This window comes from Bidens hawaiensis, unplaced genomic scaffold (assembly GCF_021521415.1).
Source record: "Bidens hawaiensis isolate Kalapana, Puna unplaced genomic scaffold, B.hawaiensis_p1.1 tig00001236_1, whole genome shotgun sequence".
Classification (NCBI taxonomy): Eukaryota; Viridiplantae; Streptophyta; class Magnoliopsida; order Asterales; family Asteraceae; genus Bidens; species Bidens hawaiensis.
Genome location: NW_027491070.1, coordinates 3,746,851 through 3,766,763, shown reverse-complemented (window position 1 = coordinate 3,766,763; position 19,913 = coordinate 3,746,851). Strand labels below are relative to the sequence as shown.

At 37.6% G+C, this 19,913-nt stretch overlaps 1 protein-coding gene across 1 annotated transcript; it reads left to right on the top strand.

Annotated features, from left to right (window-relative positions):
- The first annotated feature begins 14,945 nt into the window (after nt 1-14,945).
- Nucleotides 14,946-16,220, top strand: LOC143566738 (profilin-like). Its single transcript, XM_077053356.1, has 2 exons — nt 14,946-15,265; nt 16,086-16,220. The coding sequence occupies exons 1-2, from the start codon at nt 15,059-15,061 to the stop codon at nt 16,218-16,220; spliced, it is 342 nt and encodes a 113-aa protein (XP_076909471.1). The 5' UTR covers nt 14,946-15,058.
- The last annotated feature ends 3,693 nt before the right edge of the window (nt 16,221-19,913 follow it).

The following is a 19,913-nucleotide window of genomic DNA, read 5'->3' as shown; positions in this document are numbered from 1 at the left end:
GCTGGCACAACAATCCTTAGCGCACTGCGGGAAGAATCACAAATCCTTAGCGTGCTGCGTGAAGAACAAGAATTCTAAGCGCATCGCGGGAAGAACATACATTCTTAGCGCATTGCGGGAAGAACATGCATTCTTAGTGCGCTGCGAGAAGAGTTCTCTTCACGCATCGCAGGAACAAGATGTCTTCACGCAGGCTTCCATGTAAGGAGTCTGGCGCGTGGAGCTGCAGACATCCTTAGGCGGGAAGAACCAAAGGACAAGCAAAGAGGAGGGAAACAAAGCGTAAGGGCGGGACGGCGACAAGAGGGAAAAGAAGGCGGAAAGAGAAAAGGAAGAGGGACGGGACGGCGGAAAGAAAGAGAGAGAGAGGCGGGAAGGAAAATATATATTATTATTAAAAGTAAAATATAAGTATAAATATTAAATAATAAAAGAGAGATCGGGTCAGAGAAACGGGTACCTGGGTCGGGTCGGATCGGGCAGATGTCACAGTCTCCCCTACTTTAAGAAATTTCGTCCCGAAATTTATCTCGAAGTAGGTTGCGCAGAGAACAGGTGCGGGTACTTGATCTTCATTTGATCTTCCCTTTCCCATGTAAACTTGGCTCCGCGCTTGGACTCCCAGCGAACTTTCACGATAGGGATACGACTGCGCTTGGTTTGCTTAACCTCGCGATCCATAATCTCAACAGGCTTCTCAATGAAATGCATGGATTCATCAACTTGAACTTCATCAAGTGGAATGTGAAGGTTCTCGTCAGCTAAACACTTCTTGAGATTGGAAACATGGAACGTTGGATGCACATTACTGAGCGCGAGCGGCAGGTCAAGTCTGTAGGCAACTTTTCCCACACGCGCGAGAATCTTGAATGGACCAACATATCGAGGAGCAAGCTTACCCTTCTTCCCAAAGCGGACAACACCTTTCCAAGGCGACACTTTGAGGAGAACAAGATCACCAACTTGAAATTCGAGAGGCTTTCGCCTACGATCTGCGTAACTCTTCTGTCGGCTTCTGGCAGTCAGCAAATGATCACGGATCTTGGCGATTTTATCGGTTGTCTCTTGAACAAGTTCGGGTCCTGTGATTTGAGTTTCACCCACTTCGCTCCAACAAATTGGGGAGCGGCATTTACGACCGTAAAGTGCTTCAAATGGGGCCATACCGATACTGGAATGATAGCTGTTGTTATAAGAAAACTCGATCAAAGGCAAGTGTGAATCCCAATTACCTCCAAAATCAAGAACACAAGATCGGAGCATATCCTCAAGAGTTTGAATAGTTCGCTCAGACTGACCGTCAGTCTGAGGATGATATGCCGTACTCATGTCCAAGCGAGTTCCTAGCGCAGATTGGAGAGATTTCCAAAAGCGAGATATAAAACGGCCATCGCGATCGGATATGATGCTCAAAGGAGTACCATGGCGGCAGACGATTTCCTTGACATAAAGCTGCGCGAGATGCTCAACACGGTAGTTTTCACGAATGGGCAGAAAGTGAGCAGATTTAGTCAATCGATCCACTATTACCCAAATGCTATCATGTTTGCTTGCTGTCAAAGGTAACTTGGTAATAAAGTCCATCGCTATACCTTCCCATTTCCACGTAGGAATTTCTGGTTGTTCGAGCAAACCAGATGGGCGTTGGTGTTCAGCTTTTACTTTAGAACAAGTCAGACATCTAGCTACGAACACAGCAATATCCTTTTTCATACCGGGCCACCAATAAGTTATGCGCAAATCCTTGTACATCTTATCAGCGCCAGGGTGAATAGAATATCGGGATTTGTGCGCTTCACTCAGGATATCAGCGCGAAGATCCTCATCACAAGGGATCCAGATGCGATTGAGATAGCAGAGAATTCCACTCAGATTAGGGACAAAGAGTGCTTCCGCGCCACACGCTAACTCGGCGCGAAGGTTACCATTACTGATGGATGCGCGCTGCGCGTCACGAATACGCGATTCAAGGTTGCTTTGAATCGGCGCGAAGTGAAGCTGGGTGCGCGGCAAGATACAGTTAAGTTGGCAGGGTTTTCGGCTGAGCGCATCGGCTACCACATTAGCCTTACCAGGATGATACCGGATCTCACAATCGTAATCGCTGATGAGTTCGTTCCATCGGCGTTGCCTCATGTTAAGTTCCTTTTGATCAAAGATATGCTGAAGGCTTTTATGGTCAGTGTAGAGGATACACTTAGTACCATAAAGGTAGTGTCTCCAGATCTTCAAGGCAAAAACAACTGCACCAAGCTCGAGGTCGTGAGTTGTATAATTCTTTTCATGAACCTTAAGTTGCCTTGATGCGTAAGCGATAACCTTGCCTCGTTGCATAAGAACACAACCGAGACCTTGGTTGGATGCATCGCAATACACGACAAAATCATCATTACCCTCAGGTAGCGCAAGAACATGAGCTTCACACAACAAACGCTTGAGCGTTAGAAAGGCTTCTTCTTGCTTCGAGCCCCAAATATACGGTTTACCTTTGTGCGTCAGAGCTGTTAAAGGCAAAGCGATCTTTGAGAAGTTCGAAATGAAACGCCGGTAATAACCAGCTAAGCCCAGAAAGGAACGGATCTCAGAAGGAGAGGATGGCGTAATCCAGTTCTTGATTGCTTCAATCTTGGATGGGTCGACATGAATACCCATCTTGTTTACAACATGACCAAGAAACTGTACTTCATCAGACCAAAATTCACACTTGGAAAGCTTAGCATAGAGTTGCTCGGCTCTAAGCTTTTGCAATACCAATCGGAGATGTTGCTCATGCTCGGCCTTGGTCTTAGAATACACCAGAACATCATCGATAAACACGATCACGAATTTATCCAAGAAAGGCCTACACACCCGATTCATAAGATCCATGAAAACGGCGGGTGCGTTGGTTAAACCGAAGGACATGACCAAGAATTCAAAATGGCCATAACGAGTACGAAAAGCAGTCTTCGGAACATCTTCATCGCGGATACGCAACTGGTGATAACCAGAACGGAGATCGATCTTCGAGAAACAGGAGGCACCTTGGAGTTGATCAAAGAGGTCGTCAATACGCGGTAAGGGATACCGGTTTTTAATGGTGAGTTTGTTCAACTCGCGGTAATCAATACACATGCGAAACGATCCATCTTTCTTTTTAACGAACAACACCGGAGCACCCCAGGGCGAAGAGCTAGGGCGAATGAATCCTTTAGCAGTCAACTCTTGAAGTTGGCTGGCCAATTCTTGCATCTCAGCGGGTGCAAGACGGTAAGGAGATTTAGCTACGGGGGAAGCACCAGGGACAAGATCAACACGAAACTCGACTTCACGAGCGGGAGGGATACCAGGAAGATCATCAGGAAAAACTTCAGGAAAATCACGCACAACAGGGATATCGCGAAGCTTCTTTCCTTCATCGGGTTTAACCACATGGGCTAGAAATGCAATACACTTCTTCCGCATGAGTCTTTGGGCTTCGGCGCAAGACATAAGTTTAAGACCACTGGAGGGTTTTTCGCCGTAGATATGAAGATCACCATTTCCTCGAGGTATGCGAATCAATTTCTTGGCGCAAATAACTTCGGCGCGATTCTTCGAGAGCCAGTCCATACCAATGATAACATCAAAGCTTCCAAGAGGCATAGGGATGAGGTCGATCAGAAAATCGTTTTCGTTAAGGTTAAGCGTACAATCTTTAATCACCGAGTTTATTAAAACAGTTTCGCCATTAGCCAATTCAACTGAAAAATCTTCTTTTAAGTTATCGCGCGGTCGCGCAAGCTTCCGCTCAAAGGCGCGAGAGATAAAACTTCTATCGGCGCCAGTATCAAAAAGCATAGATGCATAAAATCCATTAAGCAAAAATGTACCATTAACTACGTCGTTATTCGCTTGCGCTTGGTGCGCGGTTATGTTAAAAGCTCGGCCACGCGTCACTTGGTTCGAAATTTGGTTCACCGGATTCGCTTGAGTAATCTGAACTTGTAGCCTTGGGCACGCGTTCCGGAAATGACTTGGATCACCGCAGTTAAAGCACGATCTGGGTCGTGGGTTTTGGTAAGTTGGCTGTGGGTTCTGCGGGTAGGCTGGTGGTGTTGGCGCAATCGGATTGGAGGGAGGGGTTCTACAGTACTCAACGGAGTGACCTACGCGGCCACATCGGTTACATTGTCGACACGGGACTTGAGGTGGGTGATGAAGTCTACAGGTTGGGCAAAAGGGTTGGTTTCCTGTGTAAGGTTTCTTAGTTGGCGGGGCAGGAAGTGCTGGATTGGTTAAGGCATAGTTGTGGACTACAGGAGGTGCTGGGTAGGTTGACAGTGGGTTAGGCGCGTAAACTGGAGGTTGATAAATGGGTTGTTGGGTAATGGGCGGGTTGGTAAGCGCATAGGCTTGTCTGCGCCTACGTTTCTGGTTATGGTTTGAGGGTTCTGGTTTGGTTTCTGTTGGTTCAGGGACAGTCTTGGTGGGTTTGGTCTTCTCAGTTCCCCGCAGGAACAGGGTTCCTGCTCTGACATGGTTGTCGCTGAGCACAGCGGCCAATTCGATGGCGTCAGAGAGGGTTACTGGGTTTCTGGCCCATACAGAATCTTGAATTTCCATGGGGAGACCCCCAAGGAATTTCTCGATGGCTCGGCGGGAAGGGGTAACAAGGTGAGGGACCAGTAAGCTTAGCTCGTGGAAGCGCGTCGCGTACTCGCGCGCTTCACCGCTGTATTGCTTCAAGTTCCAGAATTCTTCCTCCAGGCGCTTAACTTCGTTGGGAGGGCAGAATTCTCGCGTAAGAATTTCCTTGAATTCCTCCCATGTCATGCTAGAAGCAGCCTCTGCGCCACGCGCATGAGCTACTCCATTCCACCATGTAAGCGCTCTGGATTCCAGGACACTGGAAGCATATAGGGTTCGTCTTTCCGAGGGGCATTGGGTATGGAGGAAAGCGTTTTCAATCTTTTCGAGCCATTGGAGCATCACGGTGGCTCCTTCAAGACCTGTGAACTTCGGAGGGTTACCCGCATTAAAGGACTTAATGTTATAACTGGAGGTATTAGCATTGTTTTGGCTCAAAGCTTGGGCTATTGCGGCGGCCATTTCCTGGGAACGTTGCTGTCTACGTATGCGCGAGGCTTCTCTTCTCTGAAATCGGCGAGATAGCGGAGGCATTCTATAAAAGTTTTAATTTTAGTTAATATCTTGGTTTTTATCGCAAAGTTTTAATCTTATAAAGCTTGGTTTCGCAGAGTTAGATACTATCAAAAGTTAAAGTAAAATAAATGATCCTAAATGCAGACTTAATAAAGGTAACAAATTCGAATCAAGAACCGACAATTCACGTATCACCGTGACTTTCCGAGTTCTCAATTTAAAATAGCTAGTAAACGAGTATTGGAGATTGACGATTCATGTATCACCATGACTTTCCAATCTTCAATATAAAATATACAAGAAAATGAGTATTGGAGGTTGACAATTCATGTATCACCATGACTTTTCAAGTCTCCAACCTCAGAACATAATCGTAAATGGAAATTGAAAATCAACTATTCATGTATCACCATGACTTTTCGGATCTTCAAATCCCAACAAACGAATATGTAAGTAAAATCAACAAAAATCGAAATTCAACAAAAATCGAAATATCGCGAAATAGAACATAAAATCATATACTGCGCAAGTGCGAGCATATTCATAAATAACGAGTAATTAACAATAAGCGCGCAAACATGAGATTTCTCTCATGCGCGAGAAGGGACTCTTAGGTATTCTAGGCCGTTACGTCTAACCACCTATCCTAAGTCAACGAGCTCTGATACCAATCTGTAACACCCCGACCAAAGGCGGATTATACATCGGGGCGCCACATATTGCTTCATTACTCGCGACACTATTGGTGTCAATATTTATTAATACACATTTTATCGCGCACGCGCAGCGGGGAAAATAAAGAACATAAATCAAACATAAATCAATATATTATAAATTATAACATTCAAACAACATTAACTTGTCTTGATACATTTTAATTCTAGGTCCAAAAGTAAAAACGTCCTACGTGTCCACAAGCTCCAAAACAGCTACTGCAAACCTGAACATGTGTTAAAATAAACGTCAAACACTTGCGTGTTGGTGAGAAATCAAGTTTAATAGATAATCATAGATAATCACAGTAAATCTGCGCGCAGCACGTGTATGTCTAGAGTTTAACAAGGGTGTAATCAGATTGTGATCAAGCCTAAGATAGTTCATAGATCATAGTTCAATCCATGCTCCCAATTGAGCATAAAAACGAGAAAACATCTGTGCAAGTGTAAACAAAGAAAACCGTAAACGATAGGTCTCCCGTGTTCAACTAATGGTACCAACGGAACTGCGGAATAGGCCGAACAAAGCGGTTAATGATACACACATACAAATAAACAGCCAAGTAAACGTCCTCAACACATGGGATACTGCGCGACTAAAGCTCATAAACAAGTTTAAGACTCTAAGTTTGTATGAACACATGAACATCCCAAAACATTAAAAGCAAAAAGGGATTAGGTACGAGATTACTCACATGATAAACGATGCGGTGAAAGATAAAGCAAGAACCAACTTTAAACAAGCACAAGTTAACCTATAAATAAGATTATTGTTTTAATGATTTGTTTTAAGTCTTGATTATAAGTTAGCATAATTAATAAGTAAATTATAATATATATTACCGGAAAAGCAGGAAGAACAAGGAGGAAGACGGAGGCAGAGAGGAAGACGGCAGAGAGAGCAAGGAGCAAGAGAACAGGAGAGATTAAGTGTTTTGTGTGTGATGTGTTATGAAATATTATTATTTATAGAGAAACCCTAGGAGACATAATCCCTAGAAAAGGGGAAAAGATCTCAAAAAGCAAAAGATATCAAAAAGCATAAGAATCCAAAAGCAAAAGATATCAAAAGATATGGCAGCTGCAGGGGGCAAGATAAAGCTGACAGGGAACAGTAACAGGCATGGGCGGTTCAGATAAAGGTACTGGTCAAGCATGGCAAAAGCAGATCTCAAAAGATAATGTCAGTCACTTTTTCTACCAACCAATGGGGGTTGGTACGCATGCTGCGCCGAAAGTAACTATTCAGACATTAGATAGGTTAGGTCAACAGCACAGAAGATAAGACAACACAAAAGCAAATGGCTAGATTTAAACAGAAGATACAAGGGTTAAGCGCGGGAAGGCTGAGTGCGCGAGCGCGAAGGCTGGCACAACAATCCTTAGCGCACTGCGGGAAGAATCACAAATCCTTAGCGTGCTGCGTGAAGAACAAGAATTCTAAGCGCATCGCGGGAAGAACATACATTCTTAGCGCATTGCGGGAAGAACATGCATTCTTAGCGCGCTGCGAGAAGAGTTCTCTTCACGCATCGCAGGAACAAGATGTCTTCACGCAGGCTTCCATGTAAGGAGTCTGGCGCGTGGAGCTGCAGACATCCTTAGGCGGGAAGAACCAAAGGACAAGCAAAGAGGAGGGAAACAAAGCGTAAGGGCGGGACGGCGACAAGAGGGAAAAGAAGGCGGAAAGAGAAAAGGAAGAGGGACGGGACGGCGGAAAGAAAGAGAGAGAGAGGCGGGAAGGAAAATATATATTATTATTAAAAGTAAAATATAAGTATAAATATTAAATAATAAAAGAGAGATCGGGTCAGAGAAACGGGTACCTGGGTCGGGTCGGATCGGGCAGATGTCACAATCATCACCATCACCATCACCATTAGTATCATCATCACCATCTCCATCATCATCATCATAATCATTTTCATTATTATCATCATCATCAACATCATCATCATCATCAACACCATCATCATCATCATCATCACCATCATCATCATCATTGCCATCTTCACATCACCATCATCATCATCATCATCATCATCACCACCACCACCACCACCATCATCATCATTATCACCATCACCATCACCAACATCACCGTCAACATCAACACCACCACCACCACCGCCACCGCCACCATCACCACCATCATCATCATCTCCATCACCATCATCATCATCATCACCATCACGATCACATCATCATTATCAACATCATCATAATCACCATCACCACCACCACCATCATCATTTTCATCACCACCACTATCATCAACATCATCATCATCACCATCACCATCATCATCGTCATCATCACTAACATCAGCATCATCATCATCATCATCATCACCATCACCATCATCATCGTCATCATCACTAACATCAGCATCATCATCATCACCATCACCATCACCATCATCATCATCATCATCATCATCATCATCCTCATCATCATCATCATCACCACCATCATCATCACCGTCACCATTATCAAATCCATCATCATAATCATCATCACCATCATCTCCATCACTATCATCATCACCATCACCATCACCATCACCTCCATCATCACCACCACTATCACCATCATCATCACCATCACTATCACCATCATCATCATCATCACCACCATCACCATCATCAACATCACCATCATCACCATCACCATCATAAACATCATCATCACCATCACCATCACCACCACCACCACCACCCTCACCATTATCATCATCATTACCATCACCATCATCATCATCATCACCACCATCACCATCACCATAACCATCATCATCACCATCACCATCACCATCACCATCAACACTATCTCCGCCATCATCATCATCACCATCATCACCATCACCATCACCATTATCATCATTAGCACCACCACCACCACCACCACCACCACCATCATCATCATCATCATCATCACCACCACCATCATCACCATCACCATCACCATCGATTATGTTACATTTTAGATTATGTAACATTTTCGATTATGTTATAAAATCGAATATGTTACATAATCGATTATGTTACATAATCGATTATGTTACGCTTTTTATTATGTTACGTTTTCGATTATGTTACGTGTTCGATTTTGTTACATAATCGATTATGTTCGTTTATCGGTTCATGAACTGTTTGCTGAAAGTTTAGTTCGTTTACGACCCAATTTGATATCATATTTTTTATGTTTTATGTAGGGCTGTCATTTTTAACCACAACCTGAAACACGACTCATATAACTATTCACGAACATGATCGGTTATGTAATATAATCGAAAATGTAACATAATCGATTATAATCGAGTATGTAACATAATAGAAAATGTAACATGATCGATTATGTAACATAACCGAAAATGTAACATAATCGATTATGTAACATAATCGAAAATGTAACATAATCGAAAATGTAACATGATTTATTATGTAACATAATAAAAAATTTAACATTATCGATTATGTAACATAACCGAAAATGTAAGATAATTGATTATGTAACATAATCGAAAAAGTAACATGATCGATTATGTAACATAACCGAAAATGTAACAAAATCGATTATGTAACATAATCGAAAATGTAACATAATTGATTATGTAACATAATCGGTTTTCGACTAACTATTCATGACTCATACAACTCAAATAATAACTAAGTAAACCCACTTCAAATTAAATTGTTTAAACCCAAAAAAATGTTCTTTTACTTTAGGCCCAAAAAAAATTTCGTGTTTGACCATTTTTTGTTGTTGTCATTTTGGAGCCGGCCCTGATTATTGAATCATATGTTTTTGGATTATTTTTGAGTTGAAGTTGTACTTTTATAGAATTATAGTCAAACCAGTTGAACCGTCCAGTACAATCGGTTGCACCATATATAAGCCCAACCTAGTTAGGCGAAAACCTATTTTTAAAAAGTAACAGATTTTATCGTATTTAGAAATTAGTTGTATCGGATATTGAAGTGGTGAATTTTTACTATAAATAAAATTAGAAATAATATTTCTAATAGTACCAAGATTACATTTGATTTATTTAATTATGTGTGTATGAATATACAAAGATTGTATTTAACGAAGTTTGTCGGTGAAATATTTGACATGAAGTTATTGACTACATTAAAGGAAACCAACTTTACAGAACAAGACGTGAATGAAGGTTGTTGTATAATAAGTTAAAACGGACCACTGGCTAAGAAGTTAAAACTCTAAGTGTAACTTTATGTATTCCATATATAAAGATTTTGTTTATATTTACGGTGTTATTTTGTCTCTATCATCAATAAACATGTGTATGAATATGAAAACTCTTTAGTGGGCCGTATTCTACACCAAAATTCAATCTAAACATGATAAGTTTAACTCTGTTTCACTTACTCGAGCAATGACACACATTTTTAATAAGCGAGTTATATGGCCCATGCTTATATCAATCAATCAAGCCCCGTATATCCCACCGCATAGCACGCTATCGGTAGGGTCAGGGGAGGGTGGGATGAAGGCAAGTCTTTCCTCTATCCTTGAGAATAGAGAGGCTGCTTCCAGAGAGACCCCCAGCTCATAAAGCTACATACATGTTATCAGAGTAAACATACATCTACAAGCAAAGACACTTAGAAATACATAGATAGCAAACTACCAAGAAAGCAAGGAATCTGTAAACCACTAAGAATAGGGCATACGAAACAAAAAGCAGCATCAAACAAAATATATTCATAAACAACAAGGAGCAAGGCTAGCCCACTAGACCCTAAATAGAAAGCTAAGCTAACTCCGTACCTTCACTTAGAAGTCGCTAACCTTAATCCTACGTCTCCACGAATCTCTATCCCGGACCATGTCCTCAGAGAGGTGCAACTCTGTCAAGTCATGTCTAATTCTCTCATCCTAAGTCAATTTAGGCCTGCCTCTACTCCTCTTTCCTTCCACAATGAAGGCTTCCACTACTCTAACTGGCGCTGTTGTCGGTCTCCTCTTCACATGCCCAAACCATCTCAATCTCCCTTCCTTTATTTTCTCTGATATGCTAACTACTCCTAACCTTTCCCTGAAGACCTCATTTCTAATCCTATCTAATCTAGTGTGTCCGCACATCCACCTCAACATCCTCATCTCTGTCACCTCCATCCTGCGCTCCTGTGTCTTCTTGATGGCCCAACAGTCTGTTCCATACAACATTGCAGGTCTAACTGCGACTCTATAAAATTTCCCCTTTAATTTCCCCATGCTTAACATGGTTAAATATAATTAGTTCAATAGCGGTGCAAACTATTTGAGCTGAGCTTGAGCCTTACACTACTAGAGCTTGGCTAGTTATGTTTTTCTGAAGTTCGAGCTCGGCTAGATTTGAGCCTATATTTTAGGGAACAAGCGTGGCTCGTATACATAAATTGAAGCTCGACTTGGCTCGAGCTAATTTGGCCAAAATCTTAGATGAGCCTAAGCACAGCTCGAGCTCGTGTGTGATCCTTTAAACTAGTCAATGTTCGACTCGAGCTCGATAATTAAACGAGCTCGGCTCAAGATAATTTGACCAAAACCTTAGGACGAGAAGCAAGGCTCAAGCTCAGACTCGATACTAAACGAGCTTTGTTTGAGGTTCGGCTTGAGCTCGATAAGGTTCGGCTCATTTCAAGTTTTTTATCAATCCGATCTCGAGTAGCCCGCGAGCGGCTCGGCTCGTTTGCATCTCTAAGCGTAAATGAGACACCAAAACACTTTTTAACACCATTAAATATAAGCAATTCAATAAAACAGATGACATGACATGTTTAACACAAGTCAATAAACATGATCTATAATAAACGATAAAACATAATTAATCCAAAAGTTATGAAATATGTAATTAAGTATTTATTAAATATGTAATGCATGCCATTTTGCTGAAGGGTCTTAAACATGGCTTGTCGACCCGACGAGGGTGTTCATTGTTTCAGTTTATTTGGTCGATGTCAGAATCAAATCAAATTAAACCGAATTATTGCAAAAACCAACATTAAATTTTGTTTAGTATAGGTTTTCGACCTAATAAACCAAATGATATTTTTGGTATTCTCTTTGTTTTAGAAAAATACCATTATTTTATTTTATTACTAAATTTGGTTAGCCTAATCAAGATTGGATTAGAGCGGAAATTAAATGGCTGAGTGACAAAACTTAAACATTCATTATTCGATTTATTAATACTTTATTTGGTTTGATCAGAACTCAAATTTCTGAAACCATCCTTTTCGGTTTCGGCCAAAATTCGTATGTAATTCGATTAAGTTGTAAATGATTTTGGTTTAACCGGTTTGAGACCGCATAATGAACACCCCTTATATACGCTTTTAATCATATAATTAACGTGTCGATTCAAAGAAACGATACTCAATATTAGCCGATATACAATCAAGTGACACCAATTATATACGAGCCATAAGTATCGAGTAATTACATAAAATCATCTATCTACATTGTTTAATAATAATAATAATAATAATAATAATAATAATAATAATAATATTGTTTTGTGTTATAATTACGAATGGAAGTCCATAATTACAGGTGACTGAATGGAGCCAAACATTTGGCAATAGCGAGAAGCCCGCTAATGATCAACATCATCTTGTCTCTTCAAATTAACCCATCAAATACAATTTTTTTTAACACTTGCAATATTTATCTAAACACAAATTTGTGTCAAAATGTCGTGGCAAACTTACGTGGACGAACATTTGATGTGTGACATTGAAGGTACTGGTCAACATCTCGCATCCGCCGCTATCTTTGGTACCGATGGCACCGTCTGGGCTAAGAGCGCTTCTTTCCCTCAGGTTAGTTCGTTAAGCTTTTAGCGGACAAACCAATGATTCACTAACGCCTAATGGAACGAAATTTATTGTTCGTGAATGGTTCATGGACACAAATAAACTAGCACAAACAATGCCAAGTTTTTTTTAGCATTTATATTCATAATCTAATGATACATATAAATTAATCACACATTAGTACAAAAGAGGCTATAAGATGCGGTCATTTTCGCTAAAAGATGCGGCCTATGACCGCACCAAATAGTATCGAACCTTTTGGTATATATAACCGCACCTTTTGCTTATTTGTTATAAAGAGGTGGGTTTGGGGACCGCACCTTTTGCCTCCATGCATACAAGAGCATCTTTTTGCCTGCATATATATTTATTTATTTTAAATTTTAGAAAACTAAATATATATTAAAATAAATCAAACCTAATAAATTCCATAAAACACAATGAAAAATATATAAAAGTATTCTAATATATAAAAAGGTTTCATTGTTTACAAATATACGTGTTTAAAATTAAACTATATGTGATAACTTCCCGAACCAACATCTTCATTCTTGCAATCCGAACCGACGTCCTCATTCTTGCAACCCGAACTAACAACTTAATTCTTGCAACCCAAACTGACAGCTTAATTCTTGCAACCATATATGTAGAAACCACCTAACAAAACATAATGTTGCATTAATAAAATGAAGCTAAAAATTATATGCAAGTGTGTCCGACAAGAAAATGTAGTGTTCATTGTTGTTATTAATATAAACGAACGGCTCCCAAACGTAAATGAATTAAACTTATGTTCACTTGGGTTGTATATAGTTAAGGCACTATATTATCTATTGAACAAATCAATGCACAATTACCAACACCATTAACCAAATTAAACATAACAAGTAAAGAGAACATGTGATATTAATGTGTTTAAATATGGACTCTGGTATGCAATTGCTAAGTTGAAAGTCCAATCTAATTAGGGGTAATATTTCAAACTCACCAATCTATTTGCAGAACCGTGCCAAGCTGTGAATTGTGTTAGTCAACAACTCTGCAATAAGAAGGATGTCGAAACAACAATAAGAGAGAAATAATCATAAGCTTAGTAAATAATTGAATCAAAATCAACCTAAACTACTATCAAAGAGTAATTAGTCATAATAAAATTGAACAAAATGGTAAAATATCATACCGATGCAGTTGTGCGAGTGTAATCCTTTCTTATGTTGTCTTATTTTTACCCAACTGCAGTCACCATTGATAAAGTAAACCTAACTGTAGAAAAATATGAACAAAAACCATCGATGTTATTAAGGTTATTATGAAAAGTATGCAAAGGATTTTAATTTAAAATTCTAAAAAGATGCTCAAGACACTGCATTTATTTTTGATGTTTTAGGCCAAATTTGGAGGATTTTAAGAATCTTAAAATTCTTAAGATTGTGGGGTTGGACCGCACCTTTCATTCGCATCTTTTGCTCACTTTTGTACTAGTGACATAACAATAATAATACTTATATAGAGTTTTGTTATATAGTTAACAATTTTGTTTAAATCTATATGATGAGATTAGAAAAGAATTGAATATTATATAAAAAAATTAATGAACAAACATAAACAAACAAATTTTAGCGAATATAAATGGGCGTTAGCGAACGTCTTGTTTAATGCTCATGAACACAATTGAGCGGATACAGCCTTTTTTCGTGTTCTTTCATTTAGAAAATCGAACGAAATTTCTTGTTCATGTTTATTCATTTATTAAACAAGCAAACATAAATGAACTTCTCGCCAAACAGTTTGCCGAAGGCTCGTTCGTTTACAACCCTAGTTGTATTCAATTAAGATTGTGGGCGCAACCTAGTTTGGTTGAGAAAACTGGCGCAATTTGTAAATGAGCCGAGCCTAAGTCAATGTAAGCTTCTCGTTTGTTTGACTCGTTACATTTAATCCAAAGTTTTAAATGTATAAATTATCCCAAATTTTAATATACTTACATTATGTTACGTTATATATATTAAATTTTGTTTCTATACATCTATAAAAGTTACAAGCCAAACTCGAGCTAAGAATCTCAGCTATATAAGCGAGTCTAGCTAGCTTGACTCGGTTTGTAAACGAGTCGAAGTCAAGCCAAACCTGGCTTGGCTCGATCCTTTACAACCCTATAAGCAATGTTTTTATAATGGGACGTTGATGGTTTAACCGATTTGAAAAACCAAATGATATGTATAATATAAAAGTTTAAAATAAAACATAAATCAATTTGAAATGTTAATATACATTCCTCAACTGGACCGGTTGTATAAGCAGTTCCCTTTCGACCAGTCTAATCAACTGGTCCGGTCCAATCTTAAGAACACGGGGTGTAAGAGAGTTTTTAGACCACATAGTCTGATAGTTACTATGGCTATCTTTATATTGCACATCAACTTCACATGCTATATACTTGCTTTCATGTATTATGTTGTGCAGTTTAAACCTGACGAGATTAATGCTATCATCAAAGAATTCGATGAACCAGGTACTCTTGCCCCTACTGGTCTATTCCTAGCGGGTGCAAAGTACATGGTGATTCAAGGTGAGCCTGGAGCTGTCATTCGTGGAAAAAAGGTAACATAAACATGATTTACAAAATATCAAAAAGAGCTATCTTGATGCCATAACCTTGATACAAAAAACAAGTCCATCATTTCATCATTTTAGCCTGAAATATGATAGCTTTCGAAGTTTTCTTTGGTAATCGTGAGAACTCTTTAGTGCAAAACTCACCGGACCCTATCAATACTCTGCTAACCAGTGAGATAGTCTTGTTTGTGTTTGGCCACTTAACTTTTTGTATCTTGTTTCTCTTTTGTACATAAAACAGTTGCCAAACTTGTTGCTCAATTAATGGGACATTTTGGTGGCGGCAATATGGACATGTGTGGTTAGATATCGGGACTAGATAGATTAGGGTTGTAAAAGTTTTTTCGGGGATGGATTTGATCGTGTTGACCTAAAAATCTAAAATACCTTTTGTCCAAAATTCTTAACTTTTCATAATAAATAATGTCTTAGACGTGATTACAAAAAATGTATTATTTGAGTAAGAACGTATATATATATATATTTTTTGTTAAAATAAATTAGGAAGCTTTATGAGTTAAGAATACCAGTTTTGCGAGGACATGCTAAATCAATCTTTTGTGTTATAACCAATTTGACTCTAGACTCTAGGGACCCATTGTCATCTCTAGCATTAGTTATATGCTCATTTCAGAGACCAAAAGGGTGATGGGTGAGTTAATAGCTGGGACAATATGAGTAATTTCTCAAAAGTTGGGATGAAATGTGAAATTTTGGCTTATCACAAAACCATCCATGTAATTTACTCTTATGCTTATCTTTATAGATGCTTAAATATGGACAAAATAACTATTTAAATTCACAGGGAGCTGGAGGAATCTGCATCAAGAAAACCGGTCAATCCATGTTGTTTGGCATCTATGAAGAGCCGGTGGCTCCTGGTCAATGCAACAAGGTCGTGGAAGGGTTGGGTGATTATCTTGTGGATCAAGGCATGTAATCCACAATATTATCATCACTGGAAGTACTTCTTATTTATAAGGGTACACATTTTGAATATAAATACGATTTAGGTTTTTACATTTTGGTGTGCTTTAGTCTTGAAAATGTGAACAAATACCGTTTTATCTATTGTTTCATTCGGAGATATGATCTTCGAGTCCTTGTTACATATAAGTTTATGTGTATCGTTATTAACGAATCTATAAGTTCAATAAGTTGGTCTATGTTTATGATCCCATTGTGTTTCATAATTTCATATATTTGTAGATTGCTTGAAATGGAATTTCTTTATTTATGTTCATTAGTTTGGTTACTTCTTCACAAACATTTATACAATTATAGCTTAAAAGTAACTAAACAAGTTGGCACAACAGAAAGAAAGAAAGAGATTGCAAAAAGAAAAAGGTGAAATATATGATGGTCCATCCACTATATCAATGGCTTTTGAAGAACACATGGCAATGGTAGCAAATGTGTCCATTTAATCTTTATAGCTTTTACATTATAGGTCTAGTGTTAAAGGATATAAATAATTGAGTTGTTAACTACAATAGTTCTAATATCACTAACGTAACGTAGGCGACTTGCAAAAACTACAAACTTTCACAAACGTTTCTAGTCACATATCATATCAGTAGTCCATCTTTTACAAAAGTCCTTTTATTTTCCACATAATCACACCACAAGTTACATTTAATTAGTGTAATCAAATTTTAAAGTTGCACAATTTGAATATTACAGAACTTGACAAAAACATCATTAAGTTTGCAAACTTTTAAACTTTGTAAAGTTTATAAAGGTTTACAATTTTTATAAGTTTATGATTTTCTTTTCATTTTATAAAATCTTATAAAATAAACATAATTCGTTCTAACCAAGTCTACACTAAACAATAAATGCAGGTATTATGCAAACAATAAAATAGGTTAACATAACTTACAAATTAACAACCTAATAATCATTGGTACAAACTAAAATAATAATAATCATTTTGCTATAAACCGTTGTACATTATGACCTTGATTTATCTTAGTTTGTCTGTTAAAATGTATTTTCTAAAAACATTGTGTCCGTTAGACTTCATTCTTCCTCATCAAATTATTTGTAAGAAGATTTTGTGGAGTAAATTTTGTTGAATGAATGAAATGAGCAATTGCGAGAACTCTGAAAACAAATTATTATAGTTTTTGTTTAGTCTTTTGTTGATAACACATAAAACAACTACTAAATAACTAAGTAAAAGAGTAAGCATAATACGAGAGTTCGTTTCAATTCATTCAATGCATATTACACACACTACACATATATAACCAATACCTATATATCATAAAGATATGATCATGTTAATAAGTTAAAAGATCTAATGTGTAATTACATGTGGCCTCTCATACCATTAATACCATCAGATAAGAGGTCACCCACATGGTACTATTTCTGGTAAGGGTGTGCATGGGTCGGTTTGGGGCGGTTTTAGATCAAACCCATAACCATAACTAATATGTCGGTTAATAGATAATCATAACCATAATCGATCCGTTATGGCGGATTCGGTTAATCGGTTTTGAAGGTTATAGAGAGTCGGTTATGGTTCGGTTAACCGTGACCAAACTAATGTATAATTGAGCCTAAAACTTTGGTACTAAAAAAATAAAAATGACATGACATAGTTCAACAAATTATATAATTCTTAATATTAATAATATATATTCAAATAAACAATTAATGGTTTAACTCTTTAGTAAAATTAAATCATATAGTATAAAAATGAGAGCGTTATTAGTTTATTACCTTATTTATTTTTCAATAAATTATCAACAGTGTGTCTAATCATACTCCATAAAGTTGAGAATCTTGCAAATGGGGCGGTTCGGTTTTGACGGGTTTGAAATTATCTTTAACCATAACCAACCCGTATTTGGCCGTTTTTAAAAATTCATTAAACCGACCCGCTGGTTATGTCGGTTATCGGTTAAAATTGGTTCGGTTATGTCAGTTATGGTTCGGTTAATGGTTATGGCGGTTAATTTGCACACCCCTAATTTCCGGTTAAGCATATTTCATTTTGAAGCTCTTCTCTTATGCACTATCATTAAGTCCTAAAAAGTCTCAGTGAAATTTGAGTCTCAGAATTCCTTAAGGCACAATATCTCCCTTGTGGCCGAAACTATACACAACCATGTGACGTTTGCCTAAGATGTTACATAATGAGTGTGTAATATTAACATGCAAAATAAGTATCCATCGATAATACTTTCACATCCATGTTAGCTACTTATTTATTTATAGACAAAATCTTGAAAATACTCATGAACATAAATTGTTGAATTCATATTGTTGCTTTATGCATATGTAAACCTAATTTGATGTCTTTTCATTTTATAAATTCTTAAAAAATAAACATAACTCGTTCTAACCAAGTCTACACTAAACAATAAATGCATGTATTATGCGAACAACAAAATAGGTTAACATAACATAAAATTAACAACCAATAAAATAATTAGTCTTTTGACATTGTTGGTACAAATTACAATCATAATAATCATTTTGCTATAAACCGTTGTACATTATGACCTTGATTTATCTTAGTTTGTTTGTTAAAATGTATTTTCTAAAAACATTCTATCCGTTAGACATCATTCTTCCTCATCAAATTATTTGTAAGAAGATTTTGTTGAATGAATGAAATGAGCAATTGTGAGAACTCGGATAGTTCAAACTTCATGAAAACATACTATTAGAGTTTTTGTTTAGTCTTTTGTTGATAACACAAAAAGCAACTACTAATTAACTAAGTAAAAGCGTAAGCATAATATGAGAGTTCATTTCAATTCATTCAGTGTATATTACACACATTACACATATATAACCAATACTTAAATGTACTATATCATAAAGATATGGTCATGTTTATAAGTTAAAGATCTAATGGTACTACTTCTGGTTAAGCATATTTCACTTTGGAGTTCTTCTCTTATGCACTGTCATTAAGTCCTAAAAGTGTCAGTGAAATTTGAGTCTAGGAATTCCTTAAGGCACAATATCTCCCTCTGTGGCCGAAACTATACATAATCATATGACGTTTACCTAAGATGTTACATACTGAGTGTGTAATATTAACATGCAAAATAAGTATCCAATGATAATACTTTCACATCCATGTTAGCTACTTATTTATTTATAGACAAAATCTTGAAAATAGTCGTGAATAGAAATTGTTAATTCATATTGTTGCTTTATGCATATGTACCCCTAATTTGATGTCTTTCTTTAAAAGAAACCCCCACCCCCACCATGGAGTGGTGAGCATTTGCAAAACAATGATGAGGAAAGGTATCATCCAATTCATAATATGTGGTGACATTTTTTTCGTCAACTATGTATGGGCAGAAAGCCTTTCATTATAAAAGAAATTAAATGAAACATATATATTTTTTTAAAAACTAAAAAGATATATATTATGGTTTTAATATTATCAATTTTTTTTATTTATCATGCTGATAAAAAAAATTTGCGGGGAATATTTTTGGTGTTGATTATGCCAGTCAAATAACTCAAATCCATCCTTTACAAAGTAACGGGACCTTAAATCCCCACTCTTGATTTATTGAAAAAAGAAAGAATGGTCAATTACAATCAACACAAAGTATATGTTATCATCAGTTTTTATCCACTGTATTACGGGGTTGTT